The sequence below is a fragment of the Balaenoptera borealis genome, assembly GCF_965194805.1.
Source record: "Balaenoptera borealis genome assembly, chromosome: 18".
NCBI classification, from domain to species: domain Eukaryota; kingdom Metazoa; phylum Chordata; class Mammalia; order Artiodactyla; family Balaenopteridae; genus Balaenoptera; species Balaenoptera borealis.
This window is the reverse complement of record NC_138877.1, coordinates 8,631,960-8,654,398: the sequence shown is the minus strand read 5'-3', so window position 1 is coordinate 8,654,398 and position 22,439 is coordinate 8,631,960. Positions and strand designations below refer to the sequence as shown.

The following is a 22,439-nucleotide window of genomic DNA, read 5'->3' as shown; positions in this document are numbered from 1 at the left end:
AGGAAGGGCTTGGGGAAGAGAAACAAATGCAGAATTCCTCAGGAAGATGGATCATTGCTCTTTAAAGGAATCAGGAACTCTAAGGAACTCTGTTAGAGATCAAATAGAAAAAAGACAAGAAAGAAGGAGACAAAGAAGTAGGGAAAGCCAGGAGAGCGTGGAGTCACAGAAGTTCAAAGGAAGAGTGTTTCAAGGAAGAGCAAGTGGCCATGGTAGTTATATGGCTACCCTTTCCTAGCCAGAAGATTTGTTGGTGCAAAGTCGAACCAAAGAAGCTCTGGATTCGGGGACACCAGGCACAGTAGAAGGTGATGTACTGAGATGCTGGACCAGAAAAAATGGATTCAGTGAGTGTGACAGGCACATAGAAAACTAAGCATATGAAAAGAATCAATTATTAACTCTGGTAAAAAACAAAAGAAAACTAAAAGGAAACATAACCATAAAATACCATCTGGCTCAGCAGTAAATATTTACATAATCATAATATATCATATCATCGTAATCATAATATAAACACTAGCAATTGTGTTAACCCCAAATTTGTAATATGATTATACTGAGAGGATGGATGGAGGGGTCATGAGAAAAAATTATAGGAGGACCAAATCCTCAGTTACCATAACAGGAAGTCAATTGTAATGTCTAAAATTGATGAATCAAAAATAACAGTATTGAGCATATGATTTTAAAATATGGAGGCTCCCGTAAGAAGACATAGTTGAAAGGATGGAAATTGACAGCCAGTGGGAGTAGGACCGAGAATGGAGAAGGGTGGGTCAAGGAACTGCTATTCCATTGTGAGCCTTTAGGTAACTATGAAATTTCACTCTCTGCATGTATTGGTTTAATAAAGGAATTTTAATTCAAGTAATTTAAAAATGATGAACCAGCAGTTAAGAATTGAAAACTGCACGTTTAACTCGACTCCGTCATCTTCTCCTGGCTCATTCATCCTTGTCCTTTGGACCCAAGAAGGCTTTCCTGACCTTATCCCCAGCCCCCGCCCACATTAGGGTGGGTGTCCTATTGTGCGCCCACAGCACCCTGCATTTCCCACAACGTCCATCTTTTCATAGGTGCTAACTAGGTCAACTATTGTTTGCTAAATTGCCTTTCTCCACGTCTGTACTGTGAGTTCCTTGAGGGAGAAGACTGCATCTGTGTTGCTTACCACTGTGACTCCAGTGCCTTTCTACCAGGGAAAGGAGAAAAATGAACGTTTACCTTTTGCTGTGTCCACAAAGTCTCTCCTCGTGTGGGAAATAAACTGATCTGCTATTGCCTTCCGAACCTCTTCCATTGAAGCAGCGATTTTCCAAGGGAAGTAGCTCTTTACTGAGGCTGTCGATTGACCTTGAGGCAGTGTCCAGTGAAAGAAGTCCTATCAGTACAAACACAATTTTCAAGAAAATCCACATGAGTTCACCTCACGGAATGAAGAACATGTGTGTTTTTGTGTACCTATTCTTTCGAGTCCTTTACACACACAATGAAGTGCCAGTGTGTTCTGGGAGCCATCAGCTGACCCAGCTGTAACATGGTACTTTGTCATTTCTTTGGCTTTTCACGTTGAAGACAATAAAATGTGATTGGGGAGAAGTGATCATATTCTAAATATATTTGTAGGTAAATAAGGTTTTCTGATGCATAGAATGTGGGATGTGAAGCAAAGAGATGGGCCAAGGATGACTCCAGGGATTGAGGTCTGAACAGTTGAAAGGGTGGAGTGGCCATGAAATGAAACATGGAATAGTCCAGACTTAGAGGGACACTCAGGTGTTCAGTTGTGGTGATGTGACATTTGAGGAGTCTTTAAGTAAACTTCCAGCAGGAGATCTTAAGAAAGCAGTTGGATATATGAATCTGAGTTAAGGGGAGTGGACTAAGCTGAAGATAATTTTGGAAGTCATCTCATACAGTTGAAATAAATTAAGACTGGATGAGACCACCAAGCTAGAAATTAGAAGAGGTTTGATGATCAAACCTTGGGGCACTTCATCATTAAGAGGTCAAAGATAAGTGGAAGAAGCAGCAAAAGAGACTGAGAAGGGGCAGGCAGTTATGAAAGAGAAAACCCAAGAGAATGTGTTGTACTAGAAGCCAAGTAAGAAAGTGAAGGAAAAAGGACTGATCATTGTGTGAAATGCTGCTGGCAGGTCAAGTGAGGTGAGGACAGAGATTTGACCATTGGGTTTAGCAGACTGGGGTTCCTTGGTGACCCTGAAAAGAGCAATTTTGGTAGAGTTGTAGGGAGGAATGCCTGATTAGTGTGAGATGGGGGGCTTCTTGGAGAAATGGCAGGAAATGTACAAGAAGAGTGCCTGGCACATGCTAGGCTTCAATAAATATTGGTTGCTTGAATGGACGAGTAAAAGGTAGTACACATAACCATCCACTACTTGAAGGCTTTGCCCTCCAGTCACTGCTAAGCCCAGGTAAGCTGGTTTTCTCCAAGACCCTGAGTGGGAATTGACCTCACCAGTGATGTCTGATGGGGCACCAAATAGGTAGCAGAGATACCTGACATGGCAATGATCTCTTTTTGCACCCAGCCTACACCCATTTGCACCCATAAACACGCAAACCCTACCAGCAAAAAGGACCACCCAGTGGGATCACCTGCAGAGTCTCCCGTTCACTGGGCAAGTCCCGAGCTGCCTCCAGCCCATTTCCCCGTGACCGCCCACATGTCAAGGCATTGCAATTGCTGCAGACATGGGCCCTCCTTTTCCACCGCCCTCTCCTTGAAGGAGCCCCAAACCACCAGTCTGCACTTTAACTCTTAGGGTGATACTCTTCCTTTGTTCCTGAGCAGCAGACTCTGTTAGCAGAGAGGGAGCAACTTGCTAGTTGCCAGGCCCTGAGCCAGAGTCAAAACTGCTTAACAGAAAACAAAGGTAAATGGCAGAGAGGCCTCAGAAGAGTAAATAATGCAGTATACCCTCAACTCAGGTTGATGGGAAGGGCATTCACGTGCTGGGAGGGTCTGCAGGCTGGCACAGGAACACTCATTGGCTGAGAGCCTTCAATAACACTTAAAGGGGAAATAAATGCTGTGCGTATGTATGTGTATGTATACGTATACATATACAATGTAATATTGTAACCGACTATTTTGCATTAATTATAAATCTTAAGGAAAATACTCAACAGGTAAATAGATTACATGAGTGGGTGCCATGAGGAACCAAGTTAAATGGGGTATGTGTGTATGTTCTAATGACTCCAGAGTCTACCCACGTCTACAGCTCGCCTCTTCCCCTCGAGTTCCAGACCTGTGTATTCAACTGCAGGTTGGATATATCCTCAACCAACATGTCTTCAACTGAACTCACATTTCCCCCAAGCCCTTCCCCACCAAACCCGGTCCTCCCGAATGTTCCAGTTCAGTAAATAACATCAGCACAGACCCAGGCATCCAAGTAAAAAACAGGAAGATCATCATTCATTCCTCTCCCTTGTCTTTTACATCCTTTCAGTCATCAAATCCTGACCATTCTACTGCCATATTATCTATTGAATGTGTCCAGGTGCTTCCATCCCAGGTGTCACCATGCCATATGGCAACCAAGTAAATGAAACCCTTTACTACAATTGAGCTTTGCCTTTTATGATGGGAGAAGGGTACACAGTGCCTAGAAAACAGAGGGAGGGTCAGTTACTTTCATCTAGAGGAGAAGGGAATTAGAGATGGCTCTCTTTAAGCTGAGCCTTGAAGAATCTCTAAGTTTCCTTGGTGGATAAGAGAAGAGCATTCTGGATACTCAACAAAATGATAAAAGTTCTGATGGTTTGAGAATGCTTACACCAAACACAAATACTTGTACGTGCCTGTTCATAGCAGCTTTGTTTACAGAGGCCAAAAGGTGGCAACAACCCAAATGTCCATCAATAGATAAATGGGTAAACAATTTGTGGTATATACATACAATAAAATATTATTCAACCATAAAAAGGAATGAAGTGCTGATAGATGCTACAATGTGAATGAACTTTGAAAACAATGTTTTCAAACAATGCTAAGTGAAAGAAGCCAGGCACAAAAGGTCACATATTGTATAGTATGATTCCACATATAAAATATCTAGAATATGTCATCCATAGAGACAGAAAGCAGATTGGTAGTTGCCAGAGACTAGGGGAGAGGGAAACAGGAAATAATTTCTTAATGGATATAGGGTTTCCTCTTGAGATTATGAAAATATTTTGAAATGAGGCAGAGGTGGTGGTTGTAGAACATTATGAATGTACTAATTGCCAGTGATTTGTTCACATTAAAATGGTTAATTCCATGCTACGTGAATTTCACTTCAATTAAAAAAAAAAGTTTCAGGGACTTCCCTGGTGGCGCAGTGGTTGAGAGTGTGCCTGCCAGGGTAGGGGACACAGGTTTGAGCCCTGGTCTGGGAAGATCCCACATGCCGCGGAGCAACTAAGCCCGTGCGCCACAACTACTGGGCCTGTGCTCTGGAGCCCGTGAGCCACAGCTACTGGGCCCGCGTGCTGCAACTGCTGGGGCCCGCGTGCCTGGAGCCTGTGCTCCGCAACTGGGGAGGCCACTGTGGTGAGAGGCCCGCACACAGTAGTGAAGACCCAGCGCAGCCAAAAATTAATAAATAAAATAAATAAATGTATTAAATAAATGTTTCTTATTTAAGGGGAAAAGGGAGTAGTAGTTAAAAATAAATGTGAGAAGGTGAGCAAAAAAGAGTCTAAGAAGGACCACAGCTGTAGATGATGGGGGATCTTTGGGATATATCCAAACTCTCATTCTTATGGATTATTGATAGAATATCACATTCAGAAGATATGTAGATATTATCTTACTTGACTGGGGTAATAAGATTTGTGGTTCTTGATTCCTCTTGAAGTTCCAATGTTGACCAAATCTTCTTTAGAATATGATTTCCAAACATACTCGTCATTGTACTGTGTCTGATTGGGAATAGCATCACTAAGTGCATATGTATATCCTAATCTTCTGGTACTTTTCTGACTGTAAGAAAAGGGTGGAAACTAGAGTAAGGGATTAAATACCAAATTTCACAACAGTACACATGTCAAATAATTTTTTAAAGATTAGCTGCCTTAAGACTTGATGCCAGAAATAATTTAATTTCTAGGTTTCCCTGAAAAGAAACAATCTTGTATCTTATGATGCCCCTTAACAAAAGTAAGAGTGTCCTAATGTGAAATTTAAAAGAATAATCTGAAATTCATTAATTAATTTTTTTAAAGAGCTGAGTACTCTTCTGTGTAAACAGTACTTCAGTATAACCAAATACTTGGCGAAGGAAAGTTTCTCTCTATAAAAAGTATTCCAGTTAATAAAAGGAAAAGTATAAGAATTAGGATACCACTGGTTTGCAAGTCCCTAATGAAATAATGCATCTAGGCAATGATCAGCAGTTGCCACTCTGGATATACATACACAACACCACCTATTAAATACTTTTGTGAAAATACCCAACCTGAATCAGATGAAGTCTTTGGAATATTAGATTTCAGGAAATACATGAAAAGAAGGATAGTTTTAAATGACACGATGGGGATGGAGTCAGAAAAATCCAGAACAAATCATCTGTTTCTTCAACAAAGAAATTCTCAGAAAAAAAAATGGAGGAACCTGTAGATTAAATGAAGTAAGAGAAAACAATGCAGAGACCTTGTCTGGATTCAATTTCTAACCAACTGTTTGTTGTTTTTTTTTTTAATTATGAGACAATTGGGGAAAATTTGATCGCTTATTGGCTATTTGATATTAAGGAATTGCTTTTTTAGGTGAGATAATGGTATTGCTACATATTTTTAAAGCATCCTTATCTTTCAGAGATACATAAAAATATATTTAGACTTATGATATAATGCCTGGAATTTGTTTCAACATTATCCAGTGGGAAGGCTAAGTGGAGGATATACATTAAAAATGTCCATGTGTTGTTGATTATTATAGCTGGATGATAGCTGGGGATTTATTGTATATTCCTTTCTGTGTGTCTAAAATATTTCATATTGACTTTTTTAAAAAAGAGGGCTGGGTAAGATTCAGGTTACATCTGTAAGAAACCAAACATCTGGAAAGTGGGATACATCTGGATGCTGGACTATTTCACTTGTCATTCAGATGTACAGATTCAAGCATGACTGTGGTCCTAAATCAAACTGAAGTCATCGAAGGTGCATGAAGACCTTTCCAAAGGGATCACAGCACAAACCGCTTTAAAGGAATAGATTTTCACATCCGCATTTCTCAATATATTCTTTCTTAACATGTATCTGCCTGAGAACAAAGCTGCATATCTAGTGGGTCTTTTCCTTCCCGCATCCTTTTCTCCCTTCCCCACTTCACCATAGGATCTTACTAAGGTGCATTACACCTCAGTGTGTTAGCTGCCAATGGTGAGAGGGGCGCCGGGCAAAGGGAACTTCATTATGGTGATTTCAGGGAACTCCCTTGTAACCCAAATTCCATACACTTACCTAGGGCTTGCTGTTCTAGGTCAAGAGTAAAGGATGGGGCTATAACCAGAGCATTATGGCCTGTGCAGGGATGTTCTGAATGTAGGTACACTGTAGGTTGGTGCGGCTGAGAGTAACGGCTAGTTTTCCCTGTCCTAAAAATTATCAAATGTTCATCCCTCTTTAAGGAGAAGCTTCTAAGAGGAAAGCAGAGAATATAAATTGCTGAAAATGGCTCTTTCCCCTACATATTTAAAGGTAAGCATTTTCCAGCTTTTAAAAATTCCCTAGGATATGTCACTAGCTGGAAAGAAGAACATCTCTGTTTAGATAAAGCAGTACAGGATGGCGATGCTGATTCTTTTCAATGTACCTGGAATCTTTTCTGAGACTATCAAATTTTTAAAGATTCACTGGATAAAACTGGTACATAAAAATCTTGTGATCTTTTTTTCAGATTTTGTATTCATCATTCAGTAAGGTATTTAAAGCTAATTTTTTAACCCAAACATATTATGAAATATTTACTTCAATATAGCCAGTCCTCACTTTATTTTATGATGTAAAATATTTAACAATACATGAAAGTATACACTAGCTTGTCAGACTAGTAATTTTCCATATATAACTATATACTTACCATATATAACTTTCTCTTTCATTAAATACATAGTAAATGTTTGATTTGGTTTCTAAAGAAATCAATGAAATTGTTTCTGATTTTTATGCATGATATTATTTAATTATTTTCCAAAGTCAAGCACCAGAGTTCTGCACACATGAGAACATATTTAACTAAGGAAACTCATATTTTTTATCATACTCCTCACTTCACAGATAACTTACATATTTAGCTACACATTTCATTGCATTATTTTTGTTACTTGGATGTAATTAATCATATTAGACCTGAATCTTTCTACACTTCTCCTGTCTACTTTTAATAATCTTCCCTACAATATATATTCCATAATTTATCAGTAGTTTTCATAATATTCCTCAAAACATATATTAACATTTATTTAAACTAGAATTGTAGTCAGATTTTTATTTTGCCAGGAAGTAAACCTAATTTCACTTGTTGGTTGGACCACAAGGACTGATTTTACCAGCTAGGTAAACATGGTGTAAATTGTATGAGTTAAATCTTCAGCTCAAAGATTTGGATAAAAATATATTTAGAGTATGTAATGACAAAAGCATTTTTATAAAAAAAAAAGATTATATTGGAAAACCTTTATTGAAATTAATGTTCCTATTTTCTAAGTCCTTTTTGAGTATATAGTATTAAATAAGTTTCTTCCAAATGAAGGAGTAACAGATGTAATTTAATAGTCATTTGTTAAGACATGCTTTTTCAGGCCATATATGACAAACCCACAGCAAACATCATTCTCAGTGGTGAAAAACTGAAAGCATTTCCTCTAAGATCAGGAACAAGACAAGGATGTCCACTCTTGCCACTCTCATTCAACATAGTTTTGGAAGTCCTAGCCATGGCAATCAGAGAAGAAAAAGAAATAAAAGGAATCCAAATCGGAAAAGAAGAAGTAAAATTGTCACTGTTTGCAGATGACATGATACTATACATAGAAAATCCTAAAGGTGCTACCAGAAAACTACTAGAGTTAATAAATGAATTTGGTAAAGTTGCAGTATACAAAATTAATGCACAAGAATCTCTTGCATTCCTATACACTAACAATGAAAGATCAGAAAGAGAAATTAAGGAAACAATCCCATTCACCATTGCAACAAAAAGAATAAAATACGTAGGAATAAACCTACCTAAGGAGGTAAAAGACCTGTATGCAGAAAACTATAAGACACTGATGAAAGAAATCAAAGTTGATACAAACAGATGGAGAGATATACCATGTTCTTGGATTGGAAGAATCAATATTGTGAAAATGACTATACTACCCAAAGCAATCTACAGATTCAATGCAATCCCTATCAAATTACCAATGGCATTTTTTACAGAACTAGAACAAAAAATCTTAAAATTTATATGGAGACACAAAAGACCCCGAATAGCCAAAGCAATTTTGAGGGAAAAAAATGGAGCTGGAGGAATCAGACTCCCTGACTTCAGGCTATACTACAAAGCTACAGTAATCAAGACAATATAGTACTGGCACAAAAACAGAAATATAGATCAATGCAAGAGGATAGAAAGCCCAGAGATAAACCCACACACCTATGGTCAACTAATCTATGACAAAGGAGGCAAGGATATACAATGGAGAAAAGACAGTCTCTTCAATAAATGGTGCTGGGAAAACTGGACAGCTACATGTAAAAGAATGAAATTAGAACACTCCTTAACACTGTACACAAAAATAAACTCGAAATGTATTAAAGACCTAAATGTAAGACCGGACACTATAAAACTCTTAGAGGAAAACATAGGAAGAACATTCTTTGACATAAATCACAGCAAAATCTTTTAGACCCACCTCTTAGAGTAATGGAAATAAAAACAAAAATAAACAAATGGGACCTAATGAAACTTAAAACTTTTGCACAGCAAAGGAAAATATAAATAAGACGAAAAGACAATCCTCAGAATGGGAGAAAATATTTGCAAACGAATCAACGGACAAAGGATTAATATCCGAAATATATAAACAGCTCATGCAGCTCAATATTAAAAAAACAAACAACCCAATCAAAAAAATGGGCAGAAGACCTAAACAGACATTTCTCCAAAGAAGACATGCAGATGGCCAAGGGGCACATGAAAAGCTGCTCAATATCACAAATTATTAGAGAAACACAAATCAGAACTACAATGAGGCATCACCTCACACCAGTTAGAATGGGCATCATCAGAAAATCTACAGACAGCAAATGCTGGACAGGGTGTGCAGAAAAGGGAACCCTCTTGCACTGTTGGTGGGAATGTAAATTGATATAGCCACTATGGAGAACAGTATGGAGGTTCCTTAAAAAACTAAAAATAGAATTACCATATGACCCAGCAATCCCACTACTGGGCATATACCCAGAGAAAACCATAATTCAAAAATACACATGCACCCCAATGCTCATTGCAGCACTATTTACAATAGCTAGGTCATGGAAGCAACCTAAATGCCCATCGACAGACAAATGGATAAAGAAGATGTGGTACATATATACAATGGAATATTACTCAGCCATAAAAAGGAACAAAATTGAGTCATTTGTAGAGACGTGGATGGACCTAGAGACTGTCATATAGAGTGAAGTAAGTCAGGAAGAGAAAAACAAATATCGTATATTAACGCATATATGTGGAATCTAGAAAAATGGTACAGATGAACCGGTTTGCAGGGCAGAAATAGAGACACAGATGTAGAGAACAAACGTATGGACACCAAGGGGGGAAAGCAGTGGGGGAGGGGGGCTTGGTGGTGGTGTGATGAACTGGGAGATTGGGATTGACATATATACCCCAATATGTATAAAACTGATAACTAATAAGAACCTGCTGTATAAAAAAATAAAATAAAATTCAAATATAAAAAAAAAAGACAGGCCTTTTCAGTATACTTCTCAGAAAAACGAGATAGGGAATAACTCAATAACTGGATGACAAATCATCTAATTATTTGCTTTCAATGAAACTGAAGGAGTACACGACCAAGCTGTCAGCCAGTCAATCATTAAAAATCACCTTGTGATTTTTGGCATATAACCATAAAGAGTTCAGAGTATTGAATGGCATTGCTACACTAAAACTCCTTTCATTCACATCTACTTAATTATGAGAACAAGGTTTCTCAACACTAGCGTTTATAAGTTGAAAAAAAAAAAAAAAAAGCAGGAAAAATTGATGCTGAACGTGGTCTCATTCCAAACATAATAACACTCAAATCTGGAGACATAAAGTAATTGAAAACAAAACAGCCCCATTTATCTCATTAAGATGCAATTCCAAAAAATTTACTTTTTCTGTTTAGTAATTATTAACACTTGTAATGTGTTTATTGCTTTGAGCAATTCTGTACTAAAAATAATTGTGATAACTCAATACTTAGGGTCATATAACATGTTTAAAAATTAATCTCAATTAATATACTGAAATAGTTGCAAAGAGGTGTAATGGAGTGATCAATAAATTGCTTTCAAACACAAAATATATTCGAGCAGGGTAAAATTCTATGGAGGAAGTAGACTGGGAGTAAGAGTTCAAGAAGGAAAGAGAATGAAATAAATGATCTGTTAAAGAAGAGCTTGTTTGTATATATTTTTTAAAAAGGGTCAGAGTGAGTATCAATTTGCTAAGGTGGTTAGATTATCCACTGATTATATGTAAAGAAATGATTTAATGGTCTTGTTTTAAAATGTCAATATTTAGGATGGGCTGGAAGTTTTATCTTTTACAGCTGTTTAAATTTATAATAAGAACTTTTCTGTGAACTTTAAAAATATGTGAATTTGAAGACCACTGACCTAGACTCCATAAGTACCCATTTGGTTTTGGCTTTCATCCCAAATATTTCTTCTTCAGACAACTGTTACTGTTTGGAAAGCTGGCATAATCCTTACCGTCAGGGGGTAAATCTCCCAGTAGGGGATATAATGTGACTCAGTGGGATAGCCGGTAACTCAGAAATTAGGAGTCTTGCAGACCTGCACTTTTTGGAAGTCTGTCGTATATTATGCCGGGGAAAAATGAATGAAAATTTGGGGGGTAACTTCTTCGTGCTAGTCACTGGACTACTGCTTTCAGTTTGTCCTCAGAACAACCACCTTATGCAGGAGTCATCATTCCCACTTTGCCAACCATAAAACTAAGCGGTAGCTGGCTGGTTACTTGCCTAAGGGAGCAGAGAAAATAAGGGGTAATTAGAGCAGGGAGCTGAGGCTGGAGCCCATTTCTGCCTGATTGCACCACACAGTCTGGACAATACTCCATTTGACTTCTCGACAATGCGAACTTTTAAGGCGAAAAGATCCTCTATATTGGAAGTAATTTACAGAGTGAACACAGACGAGGGAAGGTCCTCCATGCTAATTTCCCACCTACCACTGATGCAATGAAAGATGGCAGGGCTTTCCCAGCCCCACCCTCTCTCACCCACCAATGAGCTTAGAGAGGCAGCTGATGGACAGAAATTCCCACCACCCTCGGTTCAGGTGGAATTGAGGGAGAAGTTGCAAGCAAACATTGCTTTAGGAAGCAATAGTTGGAGGAGTGAAGGTAAGGGTAAGGGGACTGTGGCCTTGTTCCAGCTTCCAAGACTAGTGTTGGGTGGAGGTGCTAACAATTACTCACTTATCCAGTCATTCAGTTGTCATTGCCTGCCTACTATATACCAGGTAATGAACTCAGTTCATGCTCCATGTTTAGGTAGCACAGTTCTATTAACTGTATACTGGCTCTGTTGTAAAGCAGGATACACAGTGGCTTTATGAAGGACCCATGTGTTAATTTTCTCAATTCTCCTGTAGGAGCTTGGGATACTCTTTGAAGGGGAAACCCTCTCTGATGCTTGGAGGAGATCTGGGCGTGCAGTGGGTCTTATCTGAGTGCATTTTCTATAAGCCTTCTCTGATTACTCTCCATTGGTTTTGGACTCTGAATAATAGAAGAAAGGTGAACAAATTCAAGTGCGTATATCAATCTGACTCGAATAGGGATGTACCGAATTAAAGCAGGCACTGCTCCTGTCTTAGGTGTGAATGCAGTCTTCGTCGTGGTGGCATAGGAATCCCACTTGGTATCACCTGCTAAAAGCACAATAAAACAGTTTTAAATGTGGCAAGCCAGCATATTTTGATCAAATGTTGTTTTAATAATTAAAATAATTTTGCAAGAGACAAACATTTTGGGTGGTAATGCGGAGTGTAAAGGAATGAAGGCCAACTTGTGAGCTCCACTAGGGAAGAGGTGAAGCTCAATTTAATTATGAGTTCCCCCCCTAGATTAAAATAGGTCTATTGTTTTTCTTGAGAATTCACATATACTATTTTAAAGAATTCGAGCAATACATAAAAATATAAAGAAAAGAGTTCATTTGAAATTCTATCATCTTAGGATGCTCACTATCGCTGTTTTATTGCCTGACTTTTCATGCATCAGATTAGATATACCTGTAAATGCATGAACTGATTTTACACCAAGAGGGTCATAGTTTCCATGTCAGGTTCTGTCCTGGACCCCTTGTCCTTGCTCCTTCCTGGCCCTGCTTGTAATCACCCTCCTCCCAGGTAGCCCATGTTAACAATTGTGCCTGTTTCTTTCCAGACTTTTATAACTGCTACTATAATCATATACACATTGATATATACGTATATCAGTACATTATCACATTGGGTTTTAGTCCTATTTTGTTTTACAAAATCGGGCTCAGCTTACACAAAGTGTCCTTCTCTTCTACCTGTCACTTAACGGCGCCGTATGGGAAACCCGTCTGACTTGTCTGGTGCAGCTCTAATTAATTCTTTGTAACGTCTGTGCAAGATTCCGCGGCGGAGCTGTTCTTTAAAGCTGTGAGAGTGAGCGAGCTCAGCAAGGGAGGGAGTGGCATTAGAGGAGGTGACGTCCAAAGGCTGAAGCCCGGGGCCCCCCAGTGTCAAGAGGCCGGGGAGATGAGGAGCAGCCGGTGAAGGAGGCCGAGAAGAGCAGTGAGGGAGGTGCATGGAGACCCAGGAGGCTGTGGTGTCCTGATGGCCGAAGGAAGAAGGTGATTCCAGGAGGAGGGAGGGGCACCTACAGCGGCAAATGCTGCTGGCGGGCCGGGAGGGGGAGGATGGAGAATTCACCGGTGTGCAGACACGAGGACTGATCTGCCCCGACCTCCCCTTGTGAATGGAGGTACCACCAGATTACTTCGGAATATATTTTTAAAATTTAATTCGATCATTCTCTCTTTCTTCATATCTAGGCAGTTAGCTGTGGCTTTTTAGATTTCACTAGCACCTGGGTGAAAGGATCCCTTCCATGTTCGAAGCAAAGCCATCTGGGGTCCATCACCTCACCTCTCACACCGCAGCCGCGCCACTGCCTGCCTTTCCTCCCGTTCACGCATCCTAAATACAATTGCCGTAAAGCATCTTTCTCAAAGGTGCCTTCAATTTCCAAATAGTCTGAAAACCTATATGCCACTGCCTACATATAAAACCCTAAAGAAACATTTAGTTTTTGCCATCTGTATACTTCTCCCCATCTCTCCCATCTCCCCGTCTCTCCCATCCAGGGCTTGTTTCTCACTGAACCGGTCCTTGAATCCAGCCAGGCAACTGCATCCGCCCCTCTGTAACTATTCACCCGCTGCCTTCACACGGGGTGAGTTTCACCTCCACCTGAGGCTTCCCCAGGCTAACTAAAGCCTTAGCCCCTGCCTGTCACACTCTGTCCTTCTGTTCGCAGACTCTTGGCTGATGTCTACGCTCTGATCCCGTTATATTAGAAATGACACTATCCTTTGATTCTTCTGCTTTAGTGGGAACCACTTTATACTTTAAAGCATTTTATTCCAACAGCAGAATTAATGTTCTTTGTTAAGAGAATTTCAAGCACGGACAAGTAGGTGGGGAGAAATTGTGAGGCTGTGTTGCTCTTAAAATAAACTATCACTTCACCTGATTTGAAGCTCTGAGTTTGACTCTTAGAAGGATCGGGAAGGATCTTCTGCACAGAGACTTTTTTCCGAAGCAAGCAACACCAATCTAGGCCTGATCACTCTTTGCAGATGCAAGTAGGATTTGAGATGAAGAACATCCTAGATTATCCGGTGGGCCCTAAATGCAATTTCAGTGTCCTCATAAGAAAGGCAGAGGGAGGTTGGCCACGGAGGAGGAGGAGGCGATGTGACCATGGAGGCCGAGACTGGAGTGATGGGCCACAGGTCAAGAACGCCGACAGCCACCAGAAGCTGGAAGACGCAAGGAAGGATTCTCCCCAAGAGCCACCAGAGGGAGTGCAGCCGTGCCAATAGCTTGATTCCAGGCTTCGGGCCTCCAAAATGTGAAAAAAATAAATTTCTATTGTTTTCAGCCACCAGTTTGTGGAGATTTATGGCAGTCCTTGGAAGGAATACAGCACTTAAGAGCCCAGTCGATAGTAATAGTTCGATAGCAATTAGTCCATAGGCGTCATCAGTCTCACCCTATTTTGAGACCAGAGCTGGACAGTGACACATTAGGCCCAGCTTTTAGAGCGTGACCCTTCCATCAGTGGAGGAGGGAGTAGCACAGAGTGGCTGTTAGAGACTCAGGGCTGGATGTGAAGGGGCAAACTCCCCCAGGGGAAGGGACACCTGGTGATGACATTGAGGTGTCAGTGAAGCTGCCCTCCCCTCTCCTTTAAGCAGCTGGGACCCTCCTTACTGAGCTGCCAGGTCTAGGAGGACAAGGAGTGTAATTTTGTACATGTTGCGTTTGAGGCCCTTCTGTGACATCCAAATGCCTCTGGTAGACAGATGGATATTTTGGTCTGAGATTTAGGAAGAGCATCTGAGTTAGAGATAAAGATGAGAGAGCCATTGATTGGCACCTTTATGTAGACTTGAAGCCCTGTGGCAGGATATGGCCGCTCACATAGGGGATGTAAACCAAGAAGGAGAAAATCTGGAGGACGCCAACATTCCCAGACAAGAGAGGCGAGAGCAGACAGTGAAAGAAACCAAGACACGGTGGCTAGAAATGAAGGATGAGACTCAAGGGGGAGTGGGGTGGGGGTGGTCCTGGGGAAGAGGCTTCAGCTCCTCTGCCTCTCCTCTCTGCCTGGACACCACAGAGAAATATTTTTGTATTAATTATTTTCATTTGCTGTTCGTAATTTACAAAGGGATGAATGGGATGAAAGTATGCATTTCATTCATTCTGGGAGTACAATTCTAGGGAATTTGCAGTTGAACAATCCCCACGGCTCTGTAGCCACCAGGGAACCACAATTACCCAGCTAGAGGGCTGCGATGGGTTATTATTGCCATGAGAAAGGCCAGGATGGAGCTGACTACACAGCAATCAGGCCGGTAGTATCACAGCCAGAGTGGCTCCCCCTCCACTGACACGAAAAGCTGAGTTAGTAAACCAGCTGCATTCGCATGCAAAATTAGTATTAAAAGCACTGCCTCTGTTAAATACAAAATCCCTTTGAAAGAAAAATCAGCGAAGTTTAGAAGCGACAGCTGAATGCCATAGTCCCCAGCCTCTGCTACAGCCACGGGGTGGGGCGGGGGGGACGCTGTAGATCCACTTGGGGGTCGCTTCTCCGCAATCTGCAGCCCCTCCCCGCCCCATTTCTGTGCTGTTTCCCAGATCCTGCGGGGGATCAGGGCCCCCGCTGGGTCTGCTCTCTTCAGAGCTCCCGACCTCTGTTGCTTCTTTGTCTTTGTCTTTGTTCTCCAGACACTAGGCCTTCCTTTTGCTTGTCCCCTCCTGGACATTTCATGGGGTGTTTAAAACTCCGAGCTGTTTAGGGAGGGCTTTGACAGAAGGTATGGCGAAGGGCTGGAAAGGGGCAAGGTCGTGAACACCCTTTCATTTTCCCTGACTCCCAGCCTCTCCTTAAATTGAGTCCCACCCGTAAGGGGGAGGCACACACCCTTGAAGACCCGAGCAGCCTTCGCTCCAGGCACCGCGTCTCCAGGGGAGACCCCGTTCCCGCCCCCCCGCCGGCTGGCAGGGTCCGCAGTCTTACTTGGCCGGATCTTGTGGCCGCATTGAGAAGGACACGGAGCCTCGGGCCCAGGCTCTGCCATTCTTGCTGGAAGAGGCCGTCGCTGGGCCCCTTGCACCAGCCGGACTGGGCGCTGCGCGGCCGCTTTGTGACGCTTCGCCATGGAGACGCGGGGAGGTTCCCGGCTGCTCAGCCCCTGGCAGACGAGGTGCAGGGCGCTTCACCGGGCCGGCTGGGGGACCCGGTGCTGAAAGTAAAAAGACGTGCTTCTAGTAATATGATGGGTACCTTACTTTCGTGTATTTGTCTAGTTCATGCAATGAGCTTTCCCGAGCAGTGTCTTATATATATTTGGGGAGAGGAGCAAAAGGGGATTAGACCGAAGGGAAAGTAATATTGTCAGATTTTCAACTGCAAATTTTCAGCTATGCATAGTTTTCAGCTTAAGCGAATGAAGGCGAAGTCGTCAGGGATCTTGCAGGATCCGAGCAAGAGGAATTAGGAATCGATCAAGAGGACAAAATCACAAGTCATCTTGCATTAAGTGGAACTAGAACCAGAGTTTCTGACTTAGTTTCATGCCATCAAACTGGTCATCTCTGCACAGGAATTAGGAGCCGGCAGGGAGGTGAAAGGAAAGTGTGCTTGGAAAGAGGAGTGAGTAGGGACGTGTGTGACACCTTTCTTCTCACCAGGCCATGTTCCTGGCACCAAACATTGTTTTTTGGGACGGTCAATTTCATTGTTCTTCTGTCCCCACAGGTTCAGCTGTGTCTCTCACCCCCATATATGTTAGAGCTTTCCCAGTATGTGGAGGGTCTTTTATATTCATATTACCTGACAGCTACCTGGTCATTTGGCACATAGTAGGTGCTTAGTGATATTGACTGTCTCCCGGCTAGGACACAGCTATTACCCACTTGGATGCGAAGAGGAAACAGTAAGTATGCATTGGAGACTGCTGGCACCATGTTTAGAAAGCAACTTACAACCATCCCTTAACCTTTCAAGGGGTTATTCTAACATAGACCTTAAGTGAACAGTGAAGTAACAAAGGGGAATTTATCAAGGGAGACAGAATAGGCATCAAAGTAAGGATCCCATGTATATATGCAAGGATTTCTTTAAACTGAAGAGCTCAACCAGAAGTTTCTGAGAGTAGAGTCCCATCCATGTAACGGAATGAATATAACAGATTTAGGCTCTCAAATTTATAGCAATGAATGGTGGGACACACAGACTTCTGTCGATGTTATTAGAAGGAATGAGTCTAAATTAGGATTTAGTAGTGGAGTCTAAATTAAGAAAGCAACACCCAATAACAGATTACTGTCTGGAAATAGTAGAGCTAATTAGCATAGCATAATTTAAGAGAAATACACTTTCAAAATAGAGCAGCGAGTATATAGAATTTTTGCAGTGAATTTTTATTAATATCTTACGTTTGTCTCATCTTAGGCAAGCTGTGAAATGGGGGGGGGGGGGGGGGTGGTACGCGCTGAATCGAGAGCCAGAAGATCTGTCACTTTCTACCTGAAGGCATTGGGTGTAAAGCAGGTACTGCTCCGAGCCTCAGCTTCCTTATCTGTAAAATGAATATACGAGTACCCACTTCACTGGGCTGTAAAGATGAATAATTCTAATGATAATTTATAAATCGTAAAGCCACACACACCTAAGGTATTGCTCTTTTGTCTTATTGCTCTTTTGATCTTCGTTCTTTTTTTTTTAATTTAACTTTATTTTTTAAATTTTTAAAATTATTTATTTATTTATTTTATTTTTGGTTTCGTTGGGTCTTCATTCCTGCGTGCAGGCTTTCTCTAGTTGCGGTGAGCTGGGGCTACTCTTCGTTGCGGTGCGTGGGCTTCTCATTGTGGTGGCTTCTCTTGTTGTGGAGCATAGGCTCCAGGTGCGCGGGCTTCAGTAGTTGTGGCACGTGGGCTCAATAGTTGTGGCTCACAGGCTCTAGAGCGCAGGCCCAGTAGTTGTGGCTCACGGGCTTAGTTGTTCTGCGGCATGTGGGATCTCCCCAGACCAGGGCTCAAACCCGTGTCCCCTGCACTGGCAGGCAGATTCTTAACCACTGCGCCACCAGGGAAGTCCTTCATGCTTTTTTATAGTCTTTCATTTCTGCTTCTGCTTCTGCAAATGGATGGTTGATACAGGTCCATTTCATTATGAGCAGTACAGCACTCTTCCTGCCTTTGAATTTGGGTTCCTTGAGGCAACTCCGTTTAAGGATTAAGCAGAATTTTTTTCCCTTCTTCTTTCCCTCAACAAATACTGAACACCTGAAGTGAGCCGTATGATGACATTAAGGGCAGTGCCCAGAGTATTATGGGACCTTGGCGGAGGGGGAGAGGAATTGCCTGAGCTGAGTTTTCCAAGATGCCCGGGAGGCAACCAGGTGAAGAGGGAGAGGTGCCCCAAGGCCCAGGAAGGACCCAGGAAGGGGAAACAGCCTGTGTCCTCCAGAGGCCCTGAGAGCTTGGTCTTGCCATACTGTGAAGGGGGAGGGCCAAGCAGCCCCACAGCCATGCTGAGGAGCTCCACCTAAACATGAGGAGTGTGCACGGAGTGGGTTAGGCAACAGCATGAGGGGTCAGGTCAGTGGTTTAAGTAAATCCTCTTTTCCAGGAGTAAGAGAAGCAAGGTTCCATTCACCTGCCAGAGTAGATCCATCACACAGAAACTAAGACCTCGAGGTTACCAACGCGCCTGTGACAGAGTTTTGAATTGACCAAAACCAATTGAGAGTAGTTGTATCGAATGGGTTAAATGGTAATTGGTGGTTTCCAATTCACGTTATCACAAGAAATTTCTTTCTGCCACACACACGTACAGAGGGAGCGTGATATGAAGAAGTCAAGATGGGGGTGGGTGGTGGAGGGAAGAGACCGCAACAAAAGAACACTCAAATTTTGCCTGTGAAGGAGAAGAGGGTCTAGCGGGGGAAGAGGGCGTGGGTCACATAGAGAGTTATTACTTGAAAGGAGAGAAGAATAACAAGTTCATAGGCCAAGGGTAAGGAGTAGGGAGAGAGAACTTGATGCTCCAGGAGAGAGTAGACAGGGTCCCAGCCTGGAGAAAGCAGATGTGCCAGCAAGCTGTCCCCAAACTGAGCGTGTCCACACCACCTGGGCATTTGACGAGGACACGAGTTCTGAGTCAGTAAGTCGGGGGGTGAGCAAGATTCTGCTTTTCTAACAAGATCCCCAGGTGATTCGTAACGCTTGAGAAGGACAGGTCTGGAGCCTTGTCCCAGGACCTGCGGCCTCGGCATCACCTGGGAACTGGTTAGAAACGCAGAAACGCAGCTCTCCCTAACTCCCCCACCGAGCTCCTGCGTCAGGATCTGCAGCTAAACCTCCAAGAGATTCCAGGGCGCATTCAAGTTTGAGGACCTCTGCTCCGGGTAACATGAGAGGCAAGGTTGTCTCCGGAAGGAGAGGAAGAATGTGAAAGAGTTGATGGGAGACTTGGCTGGTGACTGTTTCCGAAAGCCCAGGAGAGGTCACGGACATTCTTCAGCAATGCCAAGTGCTTTGGATATGAATATACTGAGTGAAGTTTTTCCAGCTTGCTTGCTATATTTTGGCAAGACTTCCTGTTATTATGTGGTATGCAATGCTTTTATTCAAGTGTGTTCATGTAAAAAACAAAAATACTGCCTTTTCTCTTTGTTTTAGCTGATGGATTAACTCGTAAAACATTTTCTCCATTTCTGTGATGGACTCTGTATTATTAAGTGTTCCCTAGAGAAACAGAGCCAATAGTGTGTGTGTGTGTGTGTGTGTGTGTGTGTGTGTGTGTGTGTGTGTGTGTGTGGAGAGAGAAAGAAACTTAGTTTAAGGAACTGGCTCACACAATTGTGGGGACTGGCAAGTCCTAAATCTGCAAAGTAGGCCAGCAGGCCAGAGGCCCAGGGCAGCCCAGGGCAGATCCTATATTGCAGTTCAAGCCTGAAGGTCATCTGTGCAAAATTTCGTCTTGCTCAGGGGAGGTCAGACTTTTGTTCTATTCAGGCCTTCAGCTGCTGGGAGAGGCCCATTCACATTGTGGAGGGCAATCTGCTTTACTTAAAGTCCACTGATTTAAATGTTAGCCTCATCCAAAACACCCTCATAGAAACATCAAGAATAATGTTTGTCGACACATCTGGACACCGTGGCCCAGCCAAACTGACACTTAAAATTACCATCAGAGATCCAGGTCTTCCTGAGGTCACCTGGTTGATATCTGCCACTAAGAGGGGTTGTGTTTAAGCCGTCCAAGAATGATTGCTATGTTTTTATTGAAAAATCCAGAAAAGAAAATTTTATAATGGTCTTTATTTTATTAGGACAGTCCAGTTTAACAGGGTAAATTCTAAGCTCTGCTTCTAACCTGCCACTCACCAAACTCACATTTTATCCAAATGAAGCCATAACAGCAAGTTCAGACCTTTGATTCTATCAAAACCTCATCAATCGTATATAAATGTCACCTCCTTCCTGGGCCATCTCTGCTGTCTCTGATTCTTGTGTTTTTCTCTTCTCTGAACCCTTAAGAACAATTACTAATGACTTGCAATATTGGTTCTCTCAAGTTTATTCAAGCCGTGAGTATCAAGTGTGAACACTCGTTTTAAATCTGTTAGACCAGCAGTTAGCCATCCAAATGAATGTCTCTTCTTCAAAGTAATCATTTATTATAATGACACTGCCATTGCTTAAAGCATCTTTGAAATTCTTTAGAAACTCCCTTCAAACACTGATGCACATTCTTTTGAATTTCTTAAATCGGGGTATAACTTTGCTCTTTGAAGATAGACTGGGTATTTGAAACAGTAAGAAGACATTCGAGCTGATAATTAAGGTAGGCAATCAAGTTGGACAATGTTTTCCTTTGGCCAAAAATCAAACTCTAACCATGAGGTAGTAAGAGAAAAACTCCCTTACTCTGTAGATAATGTCCGGATTGCATTCTTGTTGGAAAAAATTAATAGTTTCCAAGGTGACTCTTTCACTGAGAGCTTCAGTAAATCAGTTGCTTGGATAAATTGATCCTTACATGTTTCTTTTAAAACTAAATTTTACAGTTACATGTTATTAATTTTATCTCCAAAACTGGATCATAAGCGTTTTAGACGCTTTCCTTTTTGAATCTCTCCCGTAGCACTGATTTTATTGTTCTTACTAGCTGTATACCTGTCTTTTACAAGACTGGATGTTCCTTGAGAGCAAGGGCCATGTTTTAGGCAACTTTATATACCAGCTCCAGTGCACTGCATACAGTAGGCACTCAATCATATGTGATAAATGAATGAATGAATGGAATGAATGATTGCTTAGGCCATTCTTGTCCTATACATTTCTACTGATCTTAAACTGTTGAAGATGTCTGAATTAGGGCAAATATACATCCAGATTGAGGTCTCTTTTACCCAGGAAGATCTGTCCCAATAGACTTTTCACCCATTTTATAGATTTCCCAGTATCAATTCTTTGTGACATTTGCTAATGAAATATACATTAGCACAGTGTATATTTCCTTAGAGGCAGTCATAAAACTTTGGTAAGTGAGTATCAAATTGAGTAAATGCATTTGGCTCTGAGTTGACTGAAAACAATTTTTAACGATAAAAGAAACCTTCCAGGGGCTTCCCTGGCGGTGCAGTGGTTGAGAATCTGCCTGCCAATGCAGGGGACACGGGTTCGAGCCCTGGTCTGGGAAGATCTCACGTGCTGCGGAGCAACTAAGCCCTTGTGCCACAACTACTGAGCCTGCGCTCTAGAGCCCATGAGCCACAACTACTGAAGCCCACATGCCTAGAGCCCGTGCTCCGCAACAAGAGAAGCCACTGCAATGAGAAGCCCGCGCATAGCAACGAACAGTAGACCCCGCTTGCCGCAACTAGAGAAAGCCCAAGGGCAGCAACAAAGACCCAACGCAGCCAAAAATAATAAATAAATAAAATAATAAATTTTTAAAAAAAGAAAACTTCCAGATCTTTAGTCCATTCCTGGAGCGATTACCAATGGTTTTCCTGAATTCAACTATTTTCAAAAAATGGACTTTGTCAATTTTTGTGAATAGAGTTTCTATTTCCTTTGGGAAGCATATACTATTTGATATTCACCTAAGGTTTGTTTGTTCTGGTGTATAACTTATTTTTTTGTTCTCTTCATTTTGCACCGAGTTTGAATAACAAATGTTTACCATCTTCTGTTATTAAGGAACATTCCCTTTTTCTGAAACATCAGTATCAATTTTTTTTTCTCCAAATACTGCATAGACCTATTCTTCAAAGAAGGCTCTTCTTGATAAAGTAGCTGTAAAACCACAATTCTTACTGTAAGTAAGTTACAAGGCCAAC

The 22,439-nt window shown here is 41.7% G+C and overlaps 1 protein-coding gene across 9 annotated transcripts in view; it reads right to left on the bottom strand.

The window, feature by feature from the left end:
* Positions 1-22,405, bottom strand: part of TEX26 (testis expressed 26) — a 66,995-nt gene extending 44,590 nt beyond the window's left edge. For 8 of the 9 annotated variants that reach the window (XR_014237271.1, XR_014237272.1, XM_082366300.1 and 5 more), the window contains exons 1-4: positions 16,100-22,405; positions 12,099-12,183; positions 4,831-4,999; positions 1,228-1,384 (exon numbers count right to left, since the gene is read on the bottom strand). Coding sequence is in view for 7 of the 9 variants with exons in the window: in XM_082366300.1 (XP_082222426.1) it covers positions 1,228-1,384; positions 4,831-4,999; positions 12,099-12,183; positions 16,100-16,241 (553 nt within the window). In the remaining 2 variants the exon portion in view is untranslated. The remainder of the gene's footprint in view (positions 1-1,227; positions 1,385-4,830; positions 5,000-12,098; positions 12,184-16,099) is intronic. The other variant, XM_082366303.1, reaches the window with a different exon arrangement.
* Positions 22,406-22,439: the final 34 nt, after the last annotated feature.